This window comes from Chanodichthys erythropterus, chromosome 7 (assembly GCF_024489055.1).
Source record: "Chanodichthys erythropterus isolate Z2021 chromosome 7, ASM2448905v1, whole genome shotgun sequence".
Lineage (NCBI taxonomy): Eukaryota > Metazoa > Chordata > Actinopteri > Cypriniformes > Xenocyprididae > Chanodichthys > Chanodichthys erythropterus.
Window position 1 is genome coordinate 24,672,470 of NC_090227.1, and position 23,647 is coordinate 24,696,116.

The 23,647-nt window shown below is 41.8% G+C and overlaps 1 protein-coding gene across 1 annotated transcript in view; it reads right to left on the bottom strand.

Moving 5' to 3' along the window:
* Positions 1 to 6,359: 6,359 nt before the first annotated feature.
* Positions 6,360 to 23,647, bottom strand: part of zbbx (zinc finger, B-box domain containing) — a 52,196-nt gene continuing 34,908 nt past the window's right edge. Inside the window, exons 15-17 of the mRNA XM_067389374.1 lie at positions 22,992 to 23,151; positions 18,093 to 18,251; positions 6,360 to 6,601 (exon numbers count right to left, since the gene is read on the bottom strand). Coding sequence (XP_067245475.1) covers positions 6,360 to 6,601; positions 18,093 to 18,251; positions 22,992 to 23,151 — 561 coding nt within the window. The remainder of the gene's footprint in view (positions 6,602 to 18,092; positions 18,252 to 22,991; positions 23,152 to 23,647) is intronic.

A 23,647-nucleotide genomic window follows, 5' to 3' on the forward strand; every position in this document is an offset into this window, starting at 1 on the left:
TTCCCCCTTCACACATATAAGGCATTTAGCAGAATGAACTGCAGCAAGTTTTGTGAAAAAATAATCAAATATGGTGAATGAGTCAACAGAAAATAGAAATATATCATACAAAAGTTTAGGGTAGGTGAAATGTTTTCTTTTTTTAAAAAAATTAATGCGTTTATTCAGCAAGGATGCATTAAATTGACCAAAAGTGACAGTAAAGACATATATGGGGCCCTATTTTAACGATTTAAGTGCATCGTCTGAAGCTCATGACGCAGGTTCACTTAGGGCATGTCTGAATCCACTTTAAAAGCGCCATGGCAGATTAGAAAAGATTTTTGTTGGTAAATGGCACAGTTTTCAGTTGACTCAAAATAGCAACATGCCAACAATGCGGCTGAACACACCTTGTTTTTAGACCAGCACGAACAGATGGGCATGAGTGCATTTGCTACTTAAACTGAAAATAACTGTGTCGGGTGAATGATGGGGCCCATACTGTTGCTAAATATTTCTATTTCAAATGCTGTTTTGTTTTCTTTTTTTAACTTTGTTCATCAAAGAATTCTGAAAGGAATGTATCACAGCTTCCACAAACATTAAGCTGTGCAACTATTTTCAACATCAGCAAATCAGCATATTAGAATGATTTCTGTATGATTTTCTACGGAAGAGGATTAGGGCCAAGCAATAATAAAAAAAATAAAACCATCTTAAGATTAAAGTTGTTAAATTTCGAGAAAAAAGTCGAGATAAAATGTTGAGAATAAACTTGTTTAATTACGAGAAAAAAACTTGTTAAATTTCAAGACAAAAGTCGAGATAAAATGTTGCAAATAAACTCGTTAAATTACGAGAAAAAAATCGTTAAATTTCAGGAAAAATTCGAGAAAAAATGTTGAGAATAAACTTGTTTAATTACGAGAAAAAACTCGTTAAATTTCAAGAAAAAAGTCGAGATAAAATGTTGAGAATAAACTCGTTAAATTACAAGAAAAAAAACGTGTTAAATTTCGGGGAAAAAGTTGAGATAAAATGTTGAGAATAAAGTCATTAAATTACGAGAAAAAAAGTCATTAAATTACGAGAACAAATTCATTAAATTATGAGAAAAATGTCGTTAAATTTCGAGAAAAAAGTCAAGATAAAATGTTGAGAATAAAGTCATTAAATTAACAAATTTATTCTCATAATTTAACTAATTTGTTCTCGTAATTTAACGACTTTTTCCTCTAAATTTAACAAGTTTTTTCTCGAAATTTAACAACTTTAATCTCGAGATAGTTTTATTTTTTTATTATTGCTTGGCCCTAATCCTCTTCCATAATTTTCTGCTTTGCCTTAACAGAAAAAAAATAATTATATTTTAAACTATATTCAAATAGAAAATTGTTTTAAACTATTAATATTCCTCAATATTACTGTTTTTACTGTTTTTTTGATCAAATAAACGCAGCCTTGGTGATCAGAAGAAACGTCTTTCAAAAACATTTAAAAATCTTACTGACCCAAAATTTTTGAATGGTAGTGCACATGACATTGTCATATCATTAATTGTCATGTTTTTTATTTCTGCCGATCATTTAACTGACACAACTTAGAAAATACAACTTTCCAAAAATATTCTGGTTATAAAAAAAAAAACTCTTTGCAGCCATGTTATGAAAAATACACAAAGATGTCCACTCAAGGTTTCTTTCTTTCTGTATGTCATTACTAAATTGCTGAATCTCTTTTAAAAGCGAATGAGAACCATAGCACACAGATATCGGCAGTAATCTTGGAAGAGAAGATGAGATCTGGCTAGGTTTAGCTGGATTTACATGTGTGTGCGCGTGAGAGCTCCACCTCTGCGGTGGGTCTCGGCAGTTGTATTTGTGTGTAAGCGTATAAGTGTGTCTGTTCACCTACGGGATGTGAATGAATGCTGAAATAAGCAAATTAATCAAGGTTGAACGCGTGTGCTGGGCTAGAGAGGCTTTTTTTAATGAGTGTGCAGACTGAACACTAATGAGCTGACTCTAATAAGGGGATCTAATGAGAGAGTTGCCACGGTAGCAGGTACCCAGCGCATGGTGTGTGCTGTTTTGCAGGACACGTGCATCTCTGAATCTCTCGTCACACAGATGGGCGGTTAGGCAAATACGTATGTGCTAGGGAAAAATCAGAACATATTAATGTTATAGGTAACAGACTTTCATTTATCATTCATGAAAGTTATTAAAAAAACATTCTCAATGATGCATGTACATTATGTACATTCATTATATGCATTAAATGAATCAAAAGTGACAGTAAAGTGATTTATAATGTTACTATTATAATTTTATTTCAAATAAATGCTGTTCTTTTGAACTTTATATTCATGAAAGAATCCTGAAAAATATGTATCATGGTTTATTAATTTTAATAAACATTTCATTTTTAAGCAGCACAACTGTTTTCAACTTTGGTAATAATAAGAAATGTTTCTTGAGCAAATCAGCATATTAGAATGATTTCCGAAGGATCATGTGACACTGAATACTAGACTAATGATGCTGAAAGTCCAGCTTTGCATCACAAGAATAAATTACACTTTAAATTAAAGCTGCAAGCAGCGATGAAAGGGCCCTCGCACCCGGGCTCACCGCCACCTGTTGGCCTTAGGAAAACAGTGAACAGTGGGCGACATGCATGTAAGCGAGTGAATACAGGAGAATTATGCCAAAGTCATTTCGAAATGCCACACTTCCTGCTGTCAACAGATGGCGCTATGGATACCTGAATATTGCCATGTTGATGTCTTCAGGCCAGGACTCTTATCACACATGTGAAGTTTGGAGCAGATCAGACATAGTATGCCTCAGCTACAACAGCTCTATCGTTCATGGCGAAACATCAGAGTTTGTCAGGCCGCCACGGACACGCCCTTCAGCGAAAACTCAAGATCTTTGATATTTATCATTGCTAAGGTCTTGAGATTAGACTGACAACATTTGATGTTGATCTGGCTAAATCTCTATGAGGAGTTAATCACAGTGTAAAACATGTCATTTCCTGTTGACTACAGGTGGCGCTATGATTGTAACTGAATATTGTTATGAAGATGTCTTCAGGTCAGGACTCTGATAAAACATGTGAAGTTTGGGGCAGATCCGACATTGTTTGTCTGAGTTACAACAACTTCCTTTTTCATGGCGAAACATCAGATTTTGTCAGGCCGCCACAGACACGCCCTTTGGTGAAAACTCTAGATCTTCGCAATTTAACGTTACAAAGGCCTTTAGATTAGACTGACCAAAAATAACATTGATCTGATTTAATCTCTATGAGGAGTTAATTACAGTGTAAAACATGTCATTTCCTGTTGCCCCCAGGTGGCGCTATGACTGTAACTGAATATTGTCATGAAGATGTCTTCAGGTCAGGACTCTAATAAAACATGTGAAGTTTGGGGCAGATCAGACATTGTATGCCGAGTTACAACAACTTCCTGTTTCATGGCGAAACATCGGACTTTGCCAGGCCGCCACGGAAACACCTTTTAGTGAAAACTCTAGATCTTCGCAATTTAACATCTGAAAGGCCTTTAAATTAGACTAACAAACTCCTCCTAGAGCTTTAATCAGATCAACATCATATTTGGTCAAAGTACAACGTCTGGAAATGGCAAAAGCTGCACAAATTTTGCAAAGAAAATTCAAAATATCTCACTTCTAGTTGGTTTTCAGATTTCACTCCAAGAGACTTTTTTGTAGGTATTGGGCTGTTAGATGTGTGTACCAAATTTCATACCTGTACGTGAAACGTAGTGTCAGGGGCACTTCGTTGAAATTTTTTAGGTGGCGCTATCGAGCCATTTTGCCACACTTAATTCTGAAACCCACATCAGACATAAATTTTCACCACTTCTGACGTATCTGCAAAGTTTCATGAGTTTTCGAGTATGTTTCGGCCCTCAAAAAAGTGATTCACCTTACATGGCGAAACATCAGACTTTGTCGGTCACCACGGACACGCCCTTCAACGAAAACTCAAGATCTTTGCAATTTAACATCTCAAAGGCCTTAAGATTAGACTGGCCATATATGATGTGCTTCTGGTTTAATCTCTATGAGGAGTTAATCACAGTGTAAAACATGTCATTTCCTGTTGCCCCCAGGTGGCGCTATGACTGTTACTGAATATTGTCATATAGATGTCTTCAGGCCAGGACTCTAATAAAACATGTGAAGTTTGGGGCAGATCAGACATTGTATGTCCGAGTTACAACAACTTCCTGTTTCATGGCGAAACATCGAACTTTGCCAGGCCGCCACGGACACGCCCTTCAGCGAAAACTCTAGATCTTCGCAATTTAACGTCTCAAAGGCCTTTAGATTAGACTGACCAAATATGATGTTGATCTGATTAAAGCTCTAGGAGGAGTTCGTTAAAGTACAACATGTGGAAATGGCAAAAACTGCCAAAATTTTGTAGAAAAAAGTCAAAATATCTCACTTCCTGTTGGGTTTACAAACTTTGCACCCAGGGGCTTTTTTGTAGGTATTGGGCTGTTACATCTGTCTACCGAATTTCATAACTGTACGTGAAACGTAGCACGAAGGGCGCTTAATTGAAATTTTGTAGGTGGCGCTATCGAGCCATTTTGCCACACCTAATTCTGAAACCCATATCAGATGTAAATTTTCACCACTTCTGATGCGTGTGCAAAGTTTCATGAGTTTTTGAGAACGTTTAGGCCCTCAAAAATGCGATTCATTTTGGAGAAGAAGAATAATTGGCTGAGCAATTCCAATAGGGTCCTCACACCATCGGTGTTCGGGCCCTAAATACATTAAAATAGAAAACAATTATTTTAAACTGTAATATTTCACAATATTACTGTTTTTATTGTAACTGTAATTGGTGAGCAAAAGATACTTCAAAAACATTTTAAAAAATCTAGCAGTATATATAAAATGTATTTAATTATGTATTTACAGTATATAATGTTTAAAATTATATAAGTGTTATTATAAAGTGTACCATATTGTAGTACAATTTCACTGCAGTTCATATGAAATTAATATTTGGGTCATACTTTAGATTAGGGTCCAATTCTCACTATTAACTAACTATTTACTACAAACAAACTCCTAATTACTGCTTAATAATAGTTAGTAAGGTAGTTGTCAAGTTTAGGTATTGGGTAGGATTAAGAGTCATGCAGATGAGAGGCATTAATAAATGCTTTGTAAGTACTAATAAACAGCCAATAAGCACTAGTTGATAGTGAGAACTGGACCCTAAACTAAAGTGTTGCTGATATTTAATATGGGAGTAGATATTAGAAAATATATTTGGTTCTTACTCAGTAAACAACAGCAGAAGGTTTCAGAATTCATATACAAATGTTTAACAATATTTTTATTTTTGCAGCATTGAAAGCCCTTATCACTTAAGCCCTATTCGGACGGGATTAGTTTTACATGGGGATGTGGGGGTAAAGTAATTATTACCAGAGCTTCTCAGTGATTTTAGTCCTGTCCGAATGTGCCATCTCTGTAATCATTACAGACAATGTCAGTAAAGAATACGGCAACTTTTACCTTCTGTAAAAAGGTCCGGAAAAATTACCTCAGGTAATACTAATCCCGTTCCAATAGACCTGCTGTAAATATGTACAGTAAAATTCTGTCATTTCCTGTTTAAATGTCATTTTCTGCGCATTTTTCAAGCACGGAAGCACATTCATTTGTGTTGTAGGTGGTAGGACAAGTCTGTGGCAAACCTCAAGTATTTTCCACATACCATTCAGAGCAAAAAGAAGATCGAAGCAATTGTCAGAGGCACAAAACTAATTTTATCTTTAGCTAAGTGCCTATTACCATCATATTTCAATCAGAATTTAATTAATAAATCGGACCTAACGGTTATTTATAGTTTATATATTTAGATTATATGTGTTTGCACATATGGTATCAGAAAGCAACGTATACCCACATGACGACAGAGAGGTGACGGCGGTGCGGAAATCGAGTTACCCATTCCCACTTCTGCTAGTTTTACTGAGATGTTTTGTCCCGTGCGAACTGGCCAATTAATATTACAGACGTCCTGAGGTAAAATTACTTTACTCCACATCCCTACGTAAAACTAATCCTGTCCGAATAGGGCTTTAGTGACAGTTCTCCCGCCCCCAAAAAAGAGAAATCTTGAAAATGAACTAATATGTCTAATATTTTATTGCAATAATCTGCACCAAATAATAGCTATTAATATCTATAAAAGCCTAACTAACTATACACTATAGATCTAACATTCATATCATCTTGTCCATTATTTATATTACACTGATCTTTAAAAAAATATGAATATTGATTTTATTTTTAAAAATTAATTCTAAGCTACTAAGCCTCCTCACCCTGATCTAATGGTGTAGTGCTTATATTTCTGAACTCTTCTTCAAGGCAGGCCAGGGCCAGGCAATCCTCCTCTTCCTCATCAGATTCCAGGAGATCGAGCTGCTCCACAGTCTGGACCTCCCTGATCTCCTGGGCGGCACGAGATAGTGGGAAGTTTGGCGAGTCAGGCCGACGAGACTCGGTGCTCGGGGGCCGAAAAGAGATGGGAGAACATCTGCTTATGGTGCCTAAAATGAATAATAAGAGATGGATGAGAACACAAGAAGACATGTGAGAGAAACAGTAAGAAAACAGCTGCTAACACACCCTCTGATTTGGGGAATCATTCATGTCAGGCCCAACCAGGGGTGTGTTTTTCTGTACAACGACATAACTCGCTGCTTCACCACCATAGTAAGACACATCGTTGAACAAATCAACTACCTAGTCACGACTGTTTTCTGAAACCGTATAGTCACAAACCTGTCTTTCAGCCACGTTGGTGAATGATGATGAATGATCACGCAGGTGGTGGAGTAATAACTTCTTTAAATTAATCTGTTTGAGATCAAATTAATGCAAGATTTTTTGCAATAAATTATGGACATGGCATCTGAGGACTAATTCTCATTTTCCTCAGTTATTTTGCTTTATTTCCAGATTCAAACATAGGCTTGTTCTTATGTACTAGAGCACGTATGCACATGCACACTCTTCAAAAACGATGCTTAAAATATCTTGACAAATTAAAATATGTAAATGACATTTGTATATATTCAAAATAAAAGATTATATATTATATATATTATATTTTATTATATATAAAATAAGCAGCTTGCTTATTTTGCTCAAGATAATGATTTAAGTCCACATGTCATAAAAACAAGAAACTATGCTTCTAATCACAACTCAAGAGCTGTCATTCCAACCACAAAAGTTTGCGATGTAGTTCGCGAATGTTCATTCGAACTATGGTTTTCGGCAAACACCAAATCTTTGAACTATGTTAGTAACTAACGAACAGGATGAGTTACATATCAAAGTTTAATAATTACGGTTAGTAATTTGTTCAGTAAATTGTCTGTTCAGATTCCTAACCCCAAGTATGAATAACAGTAATAGGGCTAGTTTCTAGCAAATACTAATAATTGTGGCTATCAAGAAATAGAGAGATTATGGGAGAGAGAGAAAGAGAGAGATGTTAAAGCAAGTGACAGAGAAGACGACATTGGAAGACAGTCCTGGGACGGGTAGCTTAAGTTAGCTGGGTCAGAATTATTTACTGTCACACACTGACCTAATCAGCTTCAATCAGACAGAGCTTTAAATGCTCTCTAATCCAGTATATCACAATAATACTCACTTTTCTCTCTTCTATGTGACTTTTTCATTATATTTCCTAGCTTCCTCTTGTCTTGTGTGATCTTTCACTTGCTGATAGTCAACTGAAGTCCTAATGGACTATATGCACGGAGCGTTCTTTAGAACTTCCGCATTAATATAAGCCAGCTCGAAAACTTCCGGTGAGATGTCATTTGCTGGTGTGTTGAGCATTGGTAGTGTAATACTTAGTTTATAATCAGAATATAGTCACTTAAATAGTGTGGCATAGCATTAATTTAGTTATTCAAACACAAGACAGCATAACAAATAAATAAATAAAGACGTACCTCAATGTTCCTCCTCGGCTAAATTCAATTCGACCATTAGTTTTCACACTTTTATGTGGAAAAAAAGCTTCAAAAATTAAATATTTATTGTGCACTTTAGTTAGATTAATTGAATAAATGTGTGTTTTCACAAGTGTGCTGAAATCATTGATCTTGCACTGCACTGACTGACAGCTGCTGTGATTACAAAGGGAGAGCGCGGTGCTCGCTTTCTGTGTAATTCACAATAAAAGTTATTGTTTTTCATAAGATTTTGTGAGTATTTCATACTTCACATTGACAAAATGTATTTTAAACCTAGTTATTTTATAATGTTTAATATTTAGTCAAAAACGAAGTGAAAAACGTTTACAGGAAATGGCTGATATGTGCGCAAATAAATGCAACTTTGCCGCCATCTGGTGGTTAAAATGCTAATTACTGTCTTTTTTATTTTTAGATAAGTGTTTTCTATCAAATGTTAAATTTCCTATATTTTTAAACATTCGGTTTTACAATGGGGACAATCTCAGAAGGATGAACAAATAATGTTTGTGGTCATCACATTAAAAATAACATTTGAAGTGCTGGTAAAAAATGTGTGTGCGTGTCTAATTACAGACACGGCATTTTTAAACAGTCCCAATAGCTTCGTCTTTATTGCAATCAATAAAACTGGTTTATTGGCAAATTAGGTAAATGTGATAACTACATTAAAATATAAATACAACATTAAAAAGTCAACCATAGATGGTTTTGTGTCGATGTACAACGACTACAGAATGAACAGCTAACAGTTCACCGGAAGTGCTCGAGCTGGCTTAACGACAACCAGGAAGTAACCCGTGCATATAGTCCATTGGATGGCTGTGTGTTTACCTAACAGTGCTAAGCTAACATTATAGCAAATCATTTCACTCGACGGCCATCTTTGAAACGCCTCTCGGGCATCCTGGGCATCATGCAGCTCCTATCTCTTTGAATGGGGAAACATCAAATTCTCCAAAACTGTTCGTCAACTTTACGATTAAATTTCCTATTTGAAATCACCAATGAAATCTAACAACAACCGGCTCAGAAATTTAGTTCCCTTTCAGTCGGTCACGTTCGACATACGTCAGTAGTGACCGACGAATTGGGATATCGCTTAGAGAGCCCTATCATCTTCGTGTAAACTAAAACAAGCAAATGGAATTGGCGTGCGATATTTGCATAATGCGCACCGCCCCCGACAGGTGTATATAAATAGGAAGCAGATGCAATCGCACTCTGTCTTTCGCTTCGGAGCCATTCACTGGTGTCCTGTTTTAGAAGACTCCTTTCTTCGTTTGTTTTATTCTAAAACATTGCCTCAGAAGAGGATTTACAGCGAGCTTTCAGTGCTGGTGAAAGGGCACGTTCAGCGAGGTCGCGAGTCTCCGAGGAGCTGAGCTATAAGCTCGAAAACTGCTGTTTTCACAGCAACACAAAGAGTGTGTGCGTGTGTAGCGATTTGGGCCGGTTCCTCGGTGTGTCAGGGAGTGGTGTACCTGACACATCGCGTCGCTCCCTGGGTGCTTCAGCACGAGTGAGTTGACTTCCCCTTCTAAAAGAGCTTTACAGACGAACCCTGACAGTATGTCATTTCGTCTGTGCGTTAATGGGTGCGGTCGTTCCCTGGTCCCTGCTGATGGGCACAATCGTTGCATCTCGTGTTTGGGCATTCTGCACGCTGAAGCAGCTTTTGTGGCCCCTGCCGTTTTTTCCGCGATGCTGAGGTCGAGACTCTCCTTCCTGAAGTCTCAGGAAGCGGGGGTCCCCTCTCCTATGCCGCGTACGACCGTTTTTTCCGGCCCCGGGAACCGGCATGACGGTACGGCGCTGTATAGGAAGGGTGACCGGAGGATTACGGTCAGGGCTTCCCCACCGAGCGGAAACGCTCCTCGGGCCCCTGCCGCCTCATCAGCACCGCAACCCATCGTGCCACCGTTGGTTTCCGCTGGGCCCTCTAACGACTGTCCAGCCGTTACCTTTGGTGTGCTGGCGGCGGATCGGATGTCGATCGCTGCATCGGAAGGTGAGCCTGAGTCCTCGGGGGAGGATTCGGACGTGCTGCCGCCCGGGACGGTAGCGTTGCCGAGTCGGATCCCGAGCTCACGGCTGTGATCTCCCGGGCCGCCTTGTGCGTCGGGCTTGAGTGGAACCCTCCACCCTGTCCCGGCCCATCTCGGTTGGACGATTGGTACTTGGCGGGGGGTCGCGCTGGTCAAATCCAGCGTCCCGCCCCAATGCCTTTCTTCCCGGAAGTACACGATGAGGTGACCAGGTCTTGGCAAGCTCCGCATGGGGCTCGTACAGGGCCTGGTCCCTCGTCCGCCTTCACCTCCCTGGACGGCGGGCTAGCCAGGGGGTACGCGAAGATCCCGCCAGTCGAGCGGTCTGTTGCGACGCAGTTGTGTCCAACGGCCGCTGGCTGGCGCGGTGAGCCGTGTCTCCCGTCCCAGGCCTGTGAATTCTCAGCCGGTCTGACTGCGTCGGGCTTGAGTGGAACCCTCCACCCTGTCCCGGCCCATCTCGGTTGGACGATTGGTACTTGGCGGGGGGTCGCGCTGGTCAAATCCACGGTCGGGGAAAACTCGGCCCTGAGACGGGCGACCTGGAGCGGAAGGTTCCTGCCCTTTGGGAGAGTATTCCATCTGCTCTCCCACCCCCGGAGGAGGGCCGGGGGGGATTTTGTGGCGGCTGTCCATCTACCGCCGCTGGCTCTCCGGAGTCCAGCGGTACCCACTTTGCCACAAAAAGAGCAGTTTCCTCAAACTCCAGGTCACAACAGGGGGTGTCTGCCAGTGTGCCAGACTCCGCCTCGCCGCTGACAGCTCCCTCCCCATTCGCCAGCAGGTGGCAGGTCCAGGCAGGTGCAGACCGCGTCCCGTGCGCCGTCTCCCATGCACACTGCTGCCTCGCAGAGTCCGACCCCACTCCGGGCCGCCCTCAAGCCGTCCGAGTCGGGTCCCTCTCTGCCTTGCTGCCCCACCCCCGGTGCGTCTGTGGTGCCTTTGGTCCCGCTGGCTCAGTGTCTGGAAGCGTGGATAGCGCTCCCCAGCCTGTCCAGTGGGCTCACTCGTACTATCAGACTCGGCTATGCGATTCAGTTCGCCCGGCGTCCCCCGGTCTTCAGGGCTGTCCACTTCACTCAGGTGTCGTTGGACAGTGCACCTGTTCTCCGGGTGGAGGTTGCTGTCCTCCTGGCGAAGGATACAATCAAGCCGGTCCCTCCAGCCGATATGAAGTCAGGGTTCTACAGCCCCTACTTCATTGTAGCGAAAAAGGGCGGTGGGCTACGGCCAATCCTGGACCGTCCCCAGGATTGGTTTGCAGCAATAGACCTGAAGGACGCGTACTTTCATGTCTCGATTCTGCCTCGACACAGACCCTTCCTAGGTCGGTCTGTGTTCGAGGGTCGGGCATGTCAGTACAAAGTCCTACCCGACATGGTTGTAGCTCCCAGCCGGTTGGGTCTTCAGGTCAACTGGGACAAGAGCAAACTCGCCCCCGGGTAGAGGATCTCTTGTTTCGGTCTCGAGCTAGACTCGGTCGCACGGACTGCGCGTCTCACCGAGGTGCGCGTCCAGTCGGTGTTGAACTGCCTGAGCTCGCTCAAGTGCAGGACAGCGGCTCCACTGAAAGATTTTCAGAGGCTCCTGGGGCATATGGCATCTGCAGCCGCGGTAACGCCGCTCGGATTGCTTCATATGAGACCGCTTCAACACTGGCTCCGCGGCCGGGTCCCAAGATGGGCGTGGCAGTGCGGCACGCTCCGTGTCCCCGTGACACCGAGCTGCCGTCGCACCCTTGTCCGGTGGTTGGACCCTTCGTTCCTGTGGGCCGGAGTACCCCTCGAATGAGTGTCCAGGCACGCTGTGGTCTCCACAGATGTCTCTGCCACGGGATGGGGGGCCACGTACAACGGGCATGCAGTGACAGGTCTTTGGACGGGGCCTCAGCTGCATTGGCATACCAATTGCCTCGAGTTGCTAGCGGTTCGTCTTGCGCTGGCCCGCTTCAAGGAGCTGTTGTCAGGCAAGCACGTTCTAGTCCGCTCACTAAGCACTGCGGCCGTTGCGTACACCTACCGTCAAGGTGGTCTACGCTTCCGTCGCATGTTGCAACTCGCCCGCCATCTCTTGTTGTGGAGTCAGAAGGATCTGAGGTCCCTTCGGGCCACTCGTGTCTCAGGTGTGCTCAACCGTGCAGCCGACGAGCTGTCACGGCAGCATCTACTTGCGGGCGAGTGGCGGCTCCACCCCCAGGCGGTCCAGCTGATTTGGCAGCGTTTCGGCGAGGCCCAGGTAGTCCTGTTTGCCTCCCCGGAAACTGCCCTCCGCCAGTGGTTTTATTCCCTGACCGGCGGCACGCTCGGCACGGATGCCCTGGCACACAGCTGGCCCCCGGGTCTGCGCAAACATGCGTTTCCCCCAGTGAGCCTTCTCGCACAACTCATGTGCAAGGTCAGGGAGGACGGGGAGCAGGTTCTGTTAGTGGCTCCGTACTGGCCCACTCGGACCTAATTCTCAGACCTCATTCTCCTCGCGACAGCACCTCCCTGGCCGATTCCTCTGAGGAAGGACCCCCTGACTCAGAGACGGGGCACCCTGTGGCACCCGCTTCCCGATCTGTGGAACCTCCACGTGTGGTCCCTGGACGGGATGCGGAGGTTCTGAGTGATCTCCCGCAAGCGGTCGTAGACACCATCACTTCCGCTAGAGCTCCTTCCACTAGGAATCTCTACGCGTTGAAGTGGAACCTGTTCGTCGAATGGTGCGCCTCTCGCCGAGAGGACCCCCGATCATGTTCGGTCGGATCCTTGCTTTCCTTTCTGCAAGATGGGTTGGAGCGAAGGCTGTCTCCCTCCACCCTCAAGGTGTATGTTGCCGCTATTGCCGCACATCACCGTGCAGTTGAGGGTAAGTCCCTGGGGAAACACGATCTGATCGTCAGATTCCTGAGGGGGGCCAGGAGACTGAATCCTCCTCGCCCTTCCTCCGTACCCTCTTGGGATTTGACCCTGGTTCTCACAGCTCTCCGGGGTCATCCCTTCGAACCTTTGCAATCAGTCGACCTGAAACTAATGTCTCTTAAGACGGTTCTTCTGGTTGCATTGGCTTCCCTGAAGAGGGTAGGGGATCTGCATGCATTTTCGGTCGACGAAACGTGCCTAGAATTCGGGCCCGGTGCTTCTCACGTCATCCTGAGACCCCGGCCTGGATACGTGCCCAAGGTTCCTACCACTCCCTTCAGAGATCAGGTAGTGAACCTGCAAGCGCTGCCCTCGGAGGAGGCAGACCCAGCCCTAGCTTTGCTCTGTCCCGTCCGCGCTCTGCGCGTTTACGTGGATAGAACGCGAAGCTTCAGGACCTCAGATCAGCTCTTCATCTGTTACGGAGGCCAGCAGAAGGGAAAGGCTGTCTCCAAGCAGAGGATGGCCCACTGGATAGTGGATGCCATCGCCTTGGCGTACGAATCCCAGGGCGTGCCTTGCCCGCTCGGGTTGAGAGCCCACTCCACCAGAGGGGTGGCCTCTTCCTGGGCGCTGGCTCATGGCACCTCGCTGACAGATATCTGTAGAGCTGCGGGCTGGGCGACACCTAACACGTTCGCTAGGTTTTATAGCCTACGTGTAGAGCCGGTATCCTCGCATGTACTCGCATCCACTAGTCGGTAGACGTGTTGTACCCGCTCTAAGTGTCGGCTTGCAATGCCATTCCCGCCACTGGCCGGATACGTGCATACTTTCACTCCAGTCGTGTTCCCCGCTGGCGAACCCTGTCGAGTTCCTCCGCCTCCCCCTTCGGCTCGGACATTGCGGAGTGTCTGATGCCAGGCCTACATCCGTCGCTGACGCTGTCTGTTGGCTGGGGCCCATATGTCGTGACCCCTCTACGTGAGCGGTCCCATATGTGTATTTTCCACGGTTTAAAACTCCCTACGGGCCGAGTCCGTGTCTTTCCCTTAGCAGAGCCAGCTCTGCTGTCACCTGTCAGATGAGTCTCCCCCTAACCAGGTGGAGCCATCCCAGGGACTCCATATGCGTACTGCCCCCCCGGGCCAGTCCATGTGTGTATTTCCCACATAAACTCCTCCCCCATTGGGTAGGTAGTGGTCTCCGCAGCGTCCCTTACGGGTTCGCTTCCCCAGTGTGTCTAGTTTACTTAGTGGGTAGTGGTTAGACAGCAGTAGACTCTCTCGGTGTAAGCTCGCCCCCTTCACCGCCAGCCGGTGCTATGGGCGGCTGAGCTTGTGCTGGGCACTGGAAGGGGTTTCGTAACTGTGGCGCTTTAGTTGGGATCCCAATTCGTCGGTCACTACTGACGTACGTCGAACGTGACCGACTGAAAGGGAACGTCTCGGTTACGTATGTAACCCTCGTTCCCTGAAGGAGGGAACGGAGACGTACGTCCCGTCGCCACAGTTTCTGTACCCTCGCTGTAGTGCGGACACCAGTTGTCTCCTCAGCGAAAAACAGAGTGCGATTGCATCTGCTTCCTATTTATATACACCTGTCGGGGGCGGTGCGTATTATGCAAATATCGCACGCCAATTCCATTGGCTTGTTTTAGTTTACACGAAGATGATAGGGCTCTCTAAGCGATATCCCAATTCGTCGGTCACTACTGACGTACGTCTCCGTTCCCTCCTTCAGGGAACGAGGGTTACATACGTAACCGAGACGTTTTTAAACGCTCGAATCATGACAAAAAAAACAGTATTTTTCAGGCTGGATCAAGCTAATGTGCATGTGCAGACCTAAATGCGCGTCTCTTCGGAGGCGTGCGTCTGACTGTTTCTATAGAATAGAATAGTGATTCTAACGGCCGCTGAAGTGACGCGATGACTTTACCAGTCGGCGATTGGCTCTTATTTAGAAGGCGGGACTTATTCCGCCATATTGCGCGTTACACTTTCTCCCATTCAAAACAATACGAGACACGTCTTGTGTTATTCTATAGTCTTTAGGTGCGTCCCAATTCGTGTACTTGTGCACTATTCTATGACGTTTTTAAGTACAAATAGTGCAGTAGTGCGTTCACACTGAAAATTCCAAAAAGAAAAAGTGCACTTTAAATACCCGGATGATGCACTAATGTGTGGAATGTTGGACACTTCGTGCACTCGACTGTCGCAGCTTTAATTACGTAGTAAAGGGGAAGGGAGGATCGTACTCCATTGTTAAATGACAAAATAACCTTATACAATTCACGCACTACATGAATGAGTGCATAGTACACAAGTACAGAGTGCACAAGTACATAGTGTATAGTGCGTCATTTGGGACGCAACTTTTGATTATAGTAGGGGTGAAGAAACAGATTCAACCTTTTGAATCAGTTCACCAAAGACTGTTCATTTGTTTAGTGACTCCTTTTTGTAGGTTGCATCATTACATCTGTAAGTGGCAACCAGTGAGTGTTTTTTTTCCCATAATATGAATCAACTGAATCATTTAAAAGTAGGCTAATTTTATCAAGTTTATCAAGTTGATATAACTCAAAAATATGTGTCAATATGTGTCAAACAATTTTTCATGATTGTTTGATGAAGAGGAAGTTGAAAGTAGATTTTATATATATATATATATATATATATATATATATATATATATATATATATATATATATATATATATATATAAAATGACACATATTTTTGAGTTATATCAACTTGATAAACTTGATAAAATTAGCCTACTTTTAAATGATTCAGTTGATTCATATTATGGGAAAAAAAACACTCACTGGTTGCCACTTACAGATGTAATGATGCAACCTACAAAAAGGAGTCACTAAACAAATGAACAGTCTTTGGTGAACTGATTCAAAAGGTTGAATCTGTTTCTTCACCCCTACTATAATCAAAAGTTGCGTCCCAAATGACGCACTATACACTATGTACTTGTGCACTCTGTACTTGTGTACTATGCACTCATTCATGTAGTGCGTGAATTGTATAAGGTTATTTTGTCATTTAACAATGGAGTACGATCCTCCCTTCCCCTTTACTACGTAATTAAAGCTGCGACAGTCGAGTGCACGAAGTGTCCAACATTCCACACATTAGTGCATCATCCGGGTATTTAAAGTGCACTTTTTCTTTTTGGAATTTTCAGTGTGAACGCACTACTGCACTATTTGTACTTAAAAACGTCATAGAATAGTGCACAAGTACACGAATTGGGACGCACCTAAAGACTATAGAATAACACAAGACGTGTCTCGTATTGTTTTGAATGGGAGAAAGTGTAACGCGCAATATGGCGGAATAAGTCCCGCCTTCTAAATAAGAGGCTAATTTTATCAAGTTTATCAAGTTGATATAACTCAAAAATATGTGTCAATATGTGTCAAACAATTTTTCATGATTGTTTGATGAAGAGGAAGTTGAAAGTAGATTTTATATATATATATATATATATATATATATATATATATATATATATATATATATATATATATATATATATATATATATTTATTATTATTATTATTATTATTATTATTAATATTATATTATTATTAATATTATTATTATAAATGTATTTGCTGTCACTTTTGATCAATTTAATGCAACCCTGCTGAATAAATTTCTTTAAAGAATGTTACTGATCCCAAAAATTTGAAGTGTAGAAGCAAGCAAGAATGATTCATTGACCTAAAAGATTTATTTAAAAACTAAAATGCCCAAGTGACATACTGTAGCAGGAGTGATTGTGTATTAGCTGATATCACTTCCTACGATTTGGACTCAGGAAATATTGAGTGTCCCCCAATGCACAAGGCTCATTCTACCGTGTCTAACCTGACACAAGTATATGAGACAAAAAGAGAATGAATGGGAGAGAGAGAAAGAGAAAAGCAGGCAAGAGAGCATGGACAGATATCTGACGCTTTGATTTGCACCAGCCGAAATCACAGCTGTCATGCTGTTAAACAGATTATTTTTCCCTCCTCTGCAGACCTGCAAGTGATGAGCCGAGAGACAGAGAGGAAGACATGTCGAGAGGTAGAGAAAGCAAGACTGATAATCCAAGCTAGCTAGCTGAGCTGATCTGAGCTGAGCTGAGAGATTGAGGAGCGCGCCGTTGGACGCATTCCCTGCACTCCCGCGTACAGCAACCCACAGTAATCTCTTTATGAAACCTCAGCCGCGTGTGCTGGCACAGAAAGCTCAGGAATCAGCTCGGCTTTAATTACGGGCACGAGCCAATAAATCATGCTATTGCCGAGTGTTAGCGCGACTCTTCTACAGCCATGTCATTGATGTCCCGTTGGCCGTAACAGCGTGTCCGAAGGGTTGGCGGACACTCTCTGTAAATGATCGTTTAGTCACGGCAAAGATATGACATCAGGCAGGCTCAACATTTTAAACACTGATTTAGCTCTATAAGTCTGGATTAAGTCTGCACACAGAAGGGAAAGAAAGAGGAGAGCTGAAGGTTTTATTTTACTTAGATTGTTTTCTAGTGTAGGACAAGGGCCTAGATGTGGTAAATAGACTATAGGAAACAATTAATACAATAGACACCTTCCCTTCAAGGGATAGTTCATCAAAAAATGAAAATTCTGTCATTGTTTATTCATCGTCATGTCTTCCAAACCAGTTTGATTTTGGAGCGCACACAAAAACTGTCCATTCAATGGAAGCAGACAGTGACCAGGGGGTTTCAAACTTAAAAACAGGATGAAAAAGCACCATGAAAGTAGTTCATAAGACTTGTGCATTACATTGGAGATTAATTTATTGAAAATCTTACACTTTCTCATTTGGAATTACACTTCTTCAAACATTGGGGTCAGTAGTTATATTTTTATTGATTTATTTCTTTTGTGAAAAAAAAAAAAATTAGCATGTATGAATTCAATTGATAATTTTTCTATTTTAGATTTCTATTTCAAATAAATGCTATTCATCAACTTTCTATTCATCAAAGAATCCTGAGAAACAGTGGTTTCCACAAAAAAATAATAAGTCACAAAATAAGGTTATGTTCTTCACAGCCCCTTTTCATTCACATCAAATTAAATCTAAAATTTCTCAAGAAATGAAGGCTAATTACCTGAGAAGCACAACCTCTGTGATGACATTCTGCCATAGCATGGTGTGAATGGACGAGGGGTGCTACTGATGGGTCTGCCGTTCACCTGTGTAGTGACTAGCCCTTCTTCTGCGTGATGCTGAAAACTGCTGCTAGATCTCCAGGACTCCTGCCCTGCAACTACAGTACCAAGAAAATGATGCAAGAAAACAAAAAATGAGATCTCCACACAGCAAGACAACAATCATCATATACTGTTGTCTTGAAGGTGAGCCATGATCAGAACTAACATACAGTTTACTAGAAGTTCACAGCTCTAAATATTCGCACTGAATGTGTAACTTCCTAACAGCATCCCATGCAGTTACTCAGATTAGAGTTACTCAACATCAGAAGGCAAGAGGGCCACATTCAAACAAATACAAAAGTTGGAAAGGTTTTTTGTGCCAGGAGATATAAGTTGGCCCTTCTTTTACAAAACTCACACACACACCGTTTGTGTGCACACTATGCACCAGCTATCTGACCTCTACATCCACTTCTCTTTGTCACCATCAACTAAGCTTAAAGGGTTAGTTCACCCAAAAATGAAAATTCTGTCATTAATTTATAGTTATAGTTTTAGAAATAGTTTACAATCCTCTCGGATTTCATCAAACATATCTTAATTTATGTTCTGAAGATGAATGAAGGTCTTACAGGTGTGGAACGTCATGAGGGTGAGTAATTAATGACAGAATTTTCATTTTTGGGTGAACTAACCCTTTAAGGTAAATGTAAGGTTAATTTTATTTCGATAGTCTACTTTAGACATTCTACTAACTGTTAGTAACTTTGCAAGTATGTGTCAACTAACTCTCATTAATGCATAATGTATAAATGTATAATTGATTCTAAAGTAAAGATCATGGTAACCCACTAGTACTGACTCAAGTGTTACCAAATCCTTCATAAGTAATTACTAATTATTTGGAACCACATTCTAAAGTGAAAAGCAAGCTAACTCCCTAGTAATGACTGAAGTCACTATAAGCTTTAGAGGTTTTTGTAAGGTTTTGGATAGTAATAGTAAGTGTTACTACATCCTTCTAAAGGAATTATGGCCATTTGGAACAGTATACTAAAGTGAACCATGGTCACCCACTAGTAATGACCCAAGTGTTACTCTATCCTTCTGAAGAAATTACTAATTATTTGGAAAAGTACTAAAATGTGTAGATCATGGTAACCCACTAGTAATGACTCAAGTATTACCAAATCCGTCAGAACCAATTATCCAAAATTTTACAAAACCTCAAAAGTTTACAATGACTTCAGCCATTACTAGAGAGTTATTGTTTTCCCTTTAGACAACTGTTCCAAATAATTAGTAATTCCTTCTGAAAGATTTGGTAATACTTGGGTCATTACTAGTGGGTTACCATGATCTTCACTTTAGAATTAAAGGTGGGATCAGTAGATTTTGAAAAACACTGGACATTGTTGATATTTGAAATCAACCCAAACAAACCCACCCCACTCTTCATTGCTCCGCCTCCAAAACTTACATTCCAATCATAACCACCCTGCTCTTAGTTGGTCCTGAACCCCGGCCCGATTGCTGCCGGTAGGCGAGGCGAGTGCACTAACAACGACGCTAAACACCATATTCTCTCGCAGTCGTCAGTGTGTGATGGTTTACCTGCACAGCTGACGTGCAACAAAATGCTTCACGAAAAATAAAGTGCAGTTGATGAATGAACAACAAGATTGCACAAAAAATTAATGTACAGTACACAAGAGTAAATACAAAGTGTTCATTGTTAGTCGCCAATAACACAGCAGCTCCAGACAATCAAACCCAGTGTTAGGCCGTGTGTCCACCAGAGCGTTTTTTCCAGCTGCAAGCGTACTTTTTCAATTGTTTTCAATGGGAATGACACATTTTTTAAATGCCAGGAGCGTAACGAGGCGCTGAGCGCCTTTTTCACGCTCAAGCGCTGAGAGCTGGGCGTTTTTTACTGGTCGCCTCGAGTTGAAGAATGTTCAACTTTGAGTAAAACGCTGCGCTCATCACTGTCACTTTTTAGCCAGCCGTCCAATCAGAATGGAGGAGGGGCGGGACAAATACAACACCGACCAACTGTCACAACATTCTTGCTGTACAGCGACATCAACAAACAGAGAACGAAACAAAATGGATGAGAAATTAATATTGCTGGTCTCCGAACATACATAGCAAGTAATTCTAATGTGTCACCATTTTTAGTCTGAAACAAAATCAGTTATAAGTAACAGTGCCGCGGATATTCCATATCATAGCAACAAAGCGTCTCAATGGAAAAAACGCTGCGCTGCAGAGGCGCTCACAGATAGGCGTTTTAAGCAGAGCTTTAAGTTTTCAGCTGGCTAAAAACGCTTTGGTGGACACACGGCCTTACTCACATTTGAAGCAGTTTTAAAGCAGCCTCCATGTCTGTTTTCAGGCCTTCCCACTTAGCTCCCTCCAGCCCTGGAAAGCTTTTCTAATATAAATGCGGTCCTAAAGCGCTTGCCCAGTCATAAACCTTCATTCCAGTGATATTCTTTTGAGCTTTTGTATTGTGTTCCATCATTGTTCTGCAGTTGTTGTTTTTTTGTTTTTTTCTAAATCTCCCTCTTGCTTGTTCTCTCTCCTCGGCCATCATACACCCCCCTAATGCTGATTGGTTAGACGTTTGTTGTTGGTGTCGGCCCGACTAACTTCCAAACAGTTTTTTTTTTTAAATTCTAATGAGTCTACCTTTAATTATATATTATGCATTATTCACTTTAGTTGTGAACCTGTATGTAGTAGTTCTTAGTAGTCCTCTGGGAGGTATAAAAAAATAGTAATTACTAGAATGTTAATATTGCGTTACTCATTTGTTCCTGTGTAGTTATTCATTAATGACGGAACAGTATTCTAAAGTGTTACCTTTTGTTCTTTTGATTTTGGTGTGAAATGTGAACCGGGCATGTTCTTGGTTTTAGAGATTCACTCTTAACATAAATTACTTGGAGTACATCATTTAAAGGGACTAATTTAACCTGGGGTTCAAGGACACAATAGCAGTTCATGGCTCACTCCTTGTGGGCTTCAAACCATCAAACTACTGGTTGCCAGCCCTAAGCTTTAGCTGGAAAACCACATGAGCCAACACACACCAGCATGACTGCACACAGTGACTGTTTGAAGGTTAAACATGTGTGCCTTCTATTGCCATCTTAAACGCCCGCTGTAATTAAGCCTTTTTCCGACCGACTGGCCGCTGCTCCTGTCAGTGCACGTCAGGGATTGCAGATGCATAGACAGGCCGATAAAAACAACTCGACTGTGACAGAGAAAAAAAATGAGAAAAGGAAAAGACTTTGCAGGAAACTGATGGAGTGACTTACCAGCCAATGAAAACAGAGACGAAACTGAAACAGGGACTTATTTGTCCTTGGTTTTCATTAACCTTGAAGCTCAATGAACCGAATAGATGCCTCATTTTTTTACGGTATATTAGATAAAAACTGCCTTTTGCATATTTAGATTCTGCCTACTCAAATAAAGGCTTTAAATTCAGCTGTTTAAAGAGATATATTAGTGTTTACAGATGGGATAATGGCCTCGCCAAGGTAGCACATTAACAGTAAGGAGCTAAAGGATAATTCCAGGAAATAATGAATGTATAAGAAAGAGGCATATTTTACACTCGTCTTTAAGCTAGCAGCTCTCTTCAATGGCCAATCCATCTAAGTATGGAATAATTAGGTATCTAAACAACACTTGCTGCACAAAATGCACTGTTAAGAGAGATGGTTGTGGTTTTCATTAAAGTGTGGTCATATATTTGTGTTGGAACCACATAAGTGCTGCATTCCAAATGTCTTATCTCTATTATTAGAGCATATGGGATGCATTTGTAATGGTAAGGATGTAAATAGCACACAGTGGATGTTTTAAATAACACCTAGTATTGAATTTGCAGTGAGTATGGTTTTAGAGGCATGATTTGGAGTGTGTACACTACTGTTCAAAAACTTTTTTTTTCTTTTTTTTTTTTTGTAAGAAATAAATTATTTTATTAAGCAAGGACGCATCCAATGGATCAGTAAAGACATTTATAATGTCACAAAAGATTTATATTTCAAATAAATGCTATCCTTTTGAACTTTCTATAAATCAGTGAATCCTAAAAAGAATGATCACGTTTTACACAAGAAACATTGATAATAACAAAAAATGTTTCTTGAGCAGTTTATCTGGTTTATGTGCATGTCTTCTTATCGAATAAATCAAATCGAATATGCCTCAATTTGAGCACATACATTTTTTTATGCACATTTTTAGAATTTTTGTGCATCTCGGCATTTCCATCCAGTTTTTTTTTTTTTTTTTTTTTATCCCAAAATGTGCATAAAATATGGAATATGGAAACTTAGCTACTGAAGACTAGAGTAATGATGCTAAAAAATTGTTCAGACTTTGGTGTGAAGTTGTTAACCTCTTGTCTTTGTCAGATTATGGTATATTTAAACTTGTTATTATGAAACTCTGTTATTATGAAAATTCATATTCAGTGTACTTGTGCTCCTGTGAAATCTGCCGTGAGGTCAGCCCTTCTTCAGGGCTTTATACAGAATAATGTGCTGTTTGCACAGTAAAACTTGACTATACTGAACCTTACTGAAGTGTACAGAATGATTCGTGTCTCTACAAATATTGTTAAGAGTAGAGGCATCTTGATCCAACCATCTCAGGTGTGCTGTGCACAAAAATGTCAAGAGCTTCTTTAAAATGGGAAGTTCTAAGCTGTTTGACTGACTTTATATAATTTCCACTTTTAAAAAGGACTATATCCTGCCCTCTAATCCTATAGAAATATATAGCTTTGTTTTGCCAGATCAGAGCCTTTATTTTGTTTCTCTACATACCGAGATAACTCTGCATGTCGTTCTGCTCTTCTCTAGGGGTTTGAGCTGGAGCTGGACTGTGTTTCAGGACTCCAGGATCCAGCCCCAGCGTGAGAAACCCTTCTAGGTCTTGGTACTGCCCCGACTGGATGTGATGTCGCTGTGATACAGAATGGAGGGCCTGTGGGAGAGAAGAAAATTTCAATTTCTGCATTAAAATTAATTTAATATTTCTGTGAGGCTTAAAGTAAAAAATGTGTGGATGGTAACCACTGTCATAATTAAGAAAAAAAAAACATTAAAAATTCTTTAAAAACAAAGCACATTTCTGCCATACTGTATACACTACCATTTAAAAGTTTAAGGTCTGAAAGATTTTTTAATTTTTGCCAATGCCATTTTGATCAAATTGTGATGTGCCATCACTTCCCCAGGTAAATGGCACACATGTACACAGCCATCCACGTGATGTAAAAGAAAGCAGGACTCATCAGACCAGGCAAACTTCTTCCATTGCTTCAAGGTCCAATTCCAACACTCTCATACCCATTGTAGGCGTTTTTGACGGTGGACAGGGGTCATCATCAATGTTCCCTCTAAGCTGCGCGCGTGCGCGGCCGCGCAGAAGAAATAATTGCCGCGCAGAGAACAGACATGAAAATGACTGTAGTAGTTTA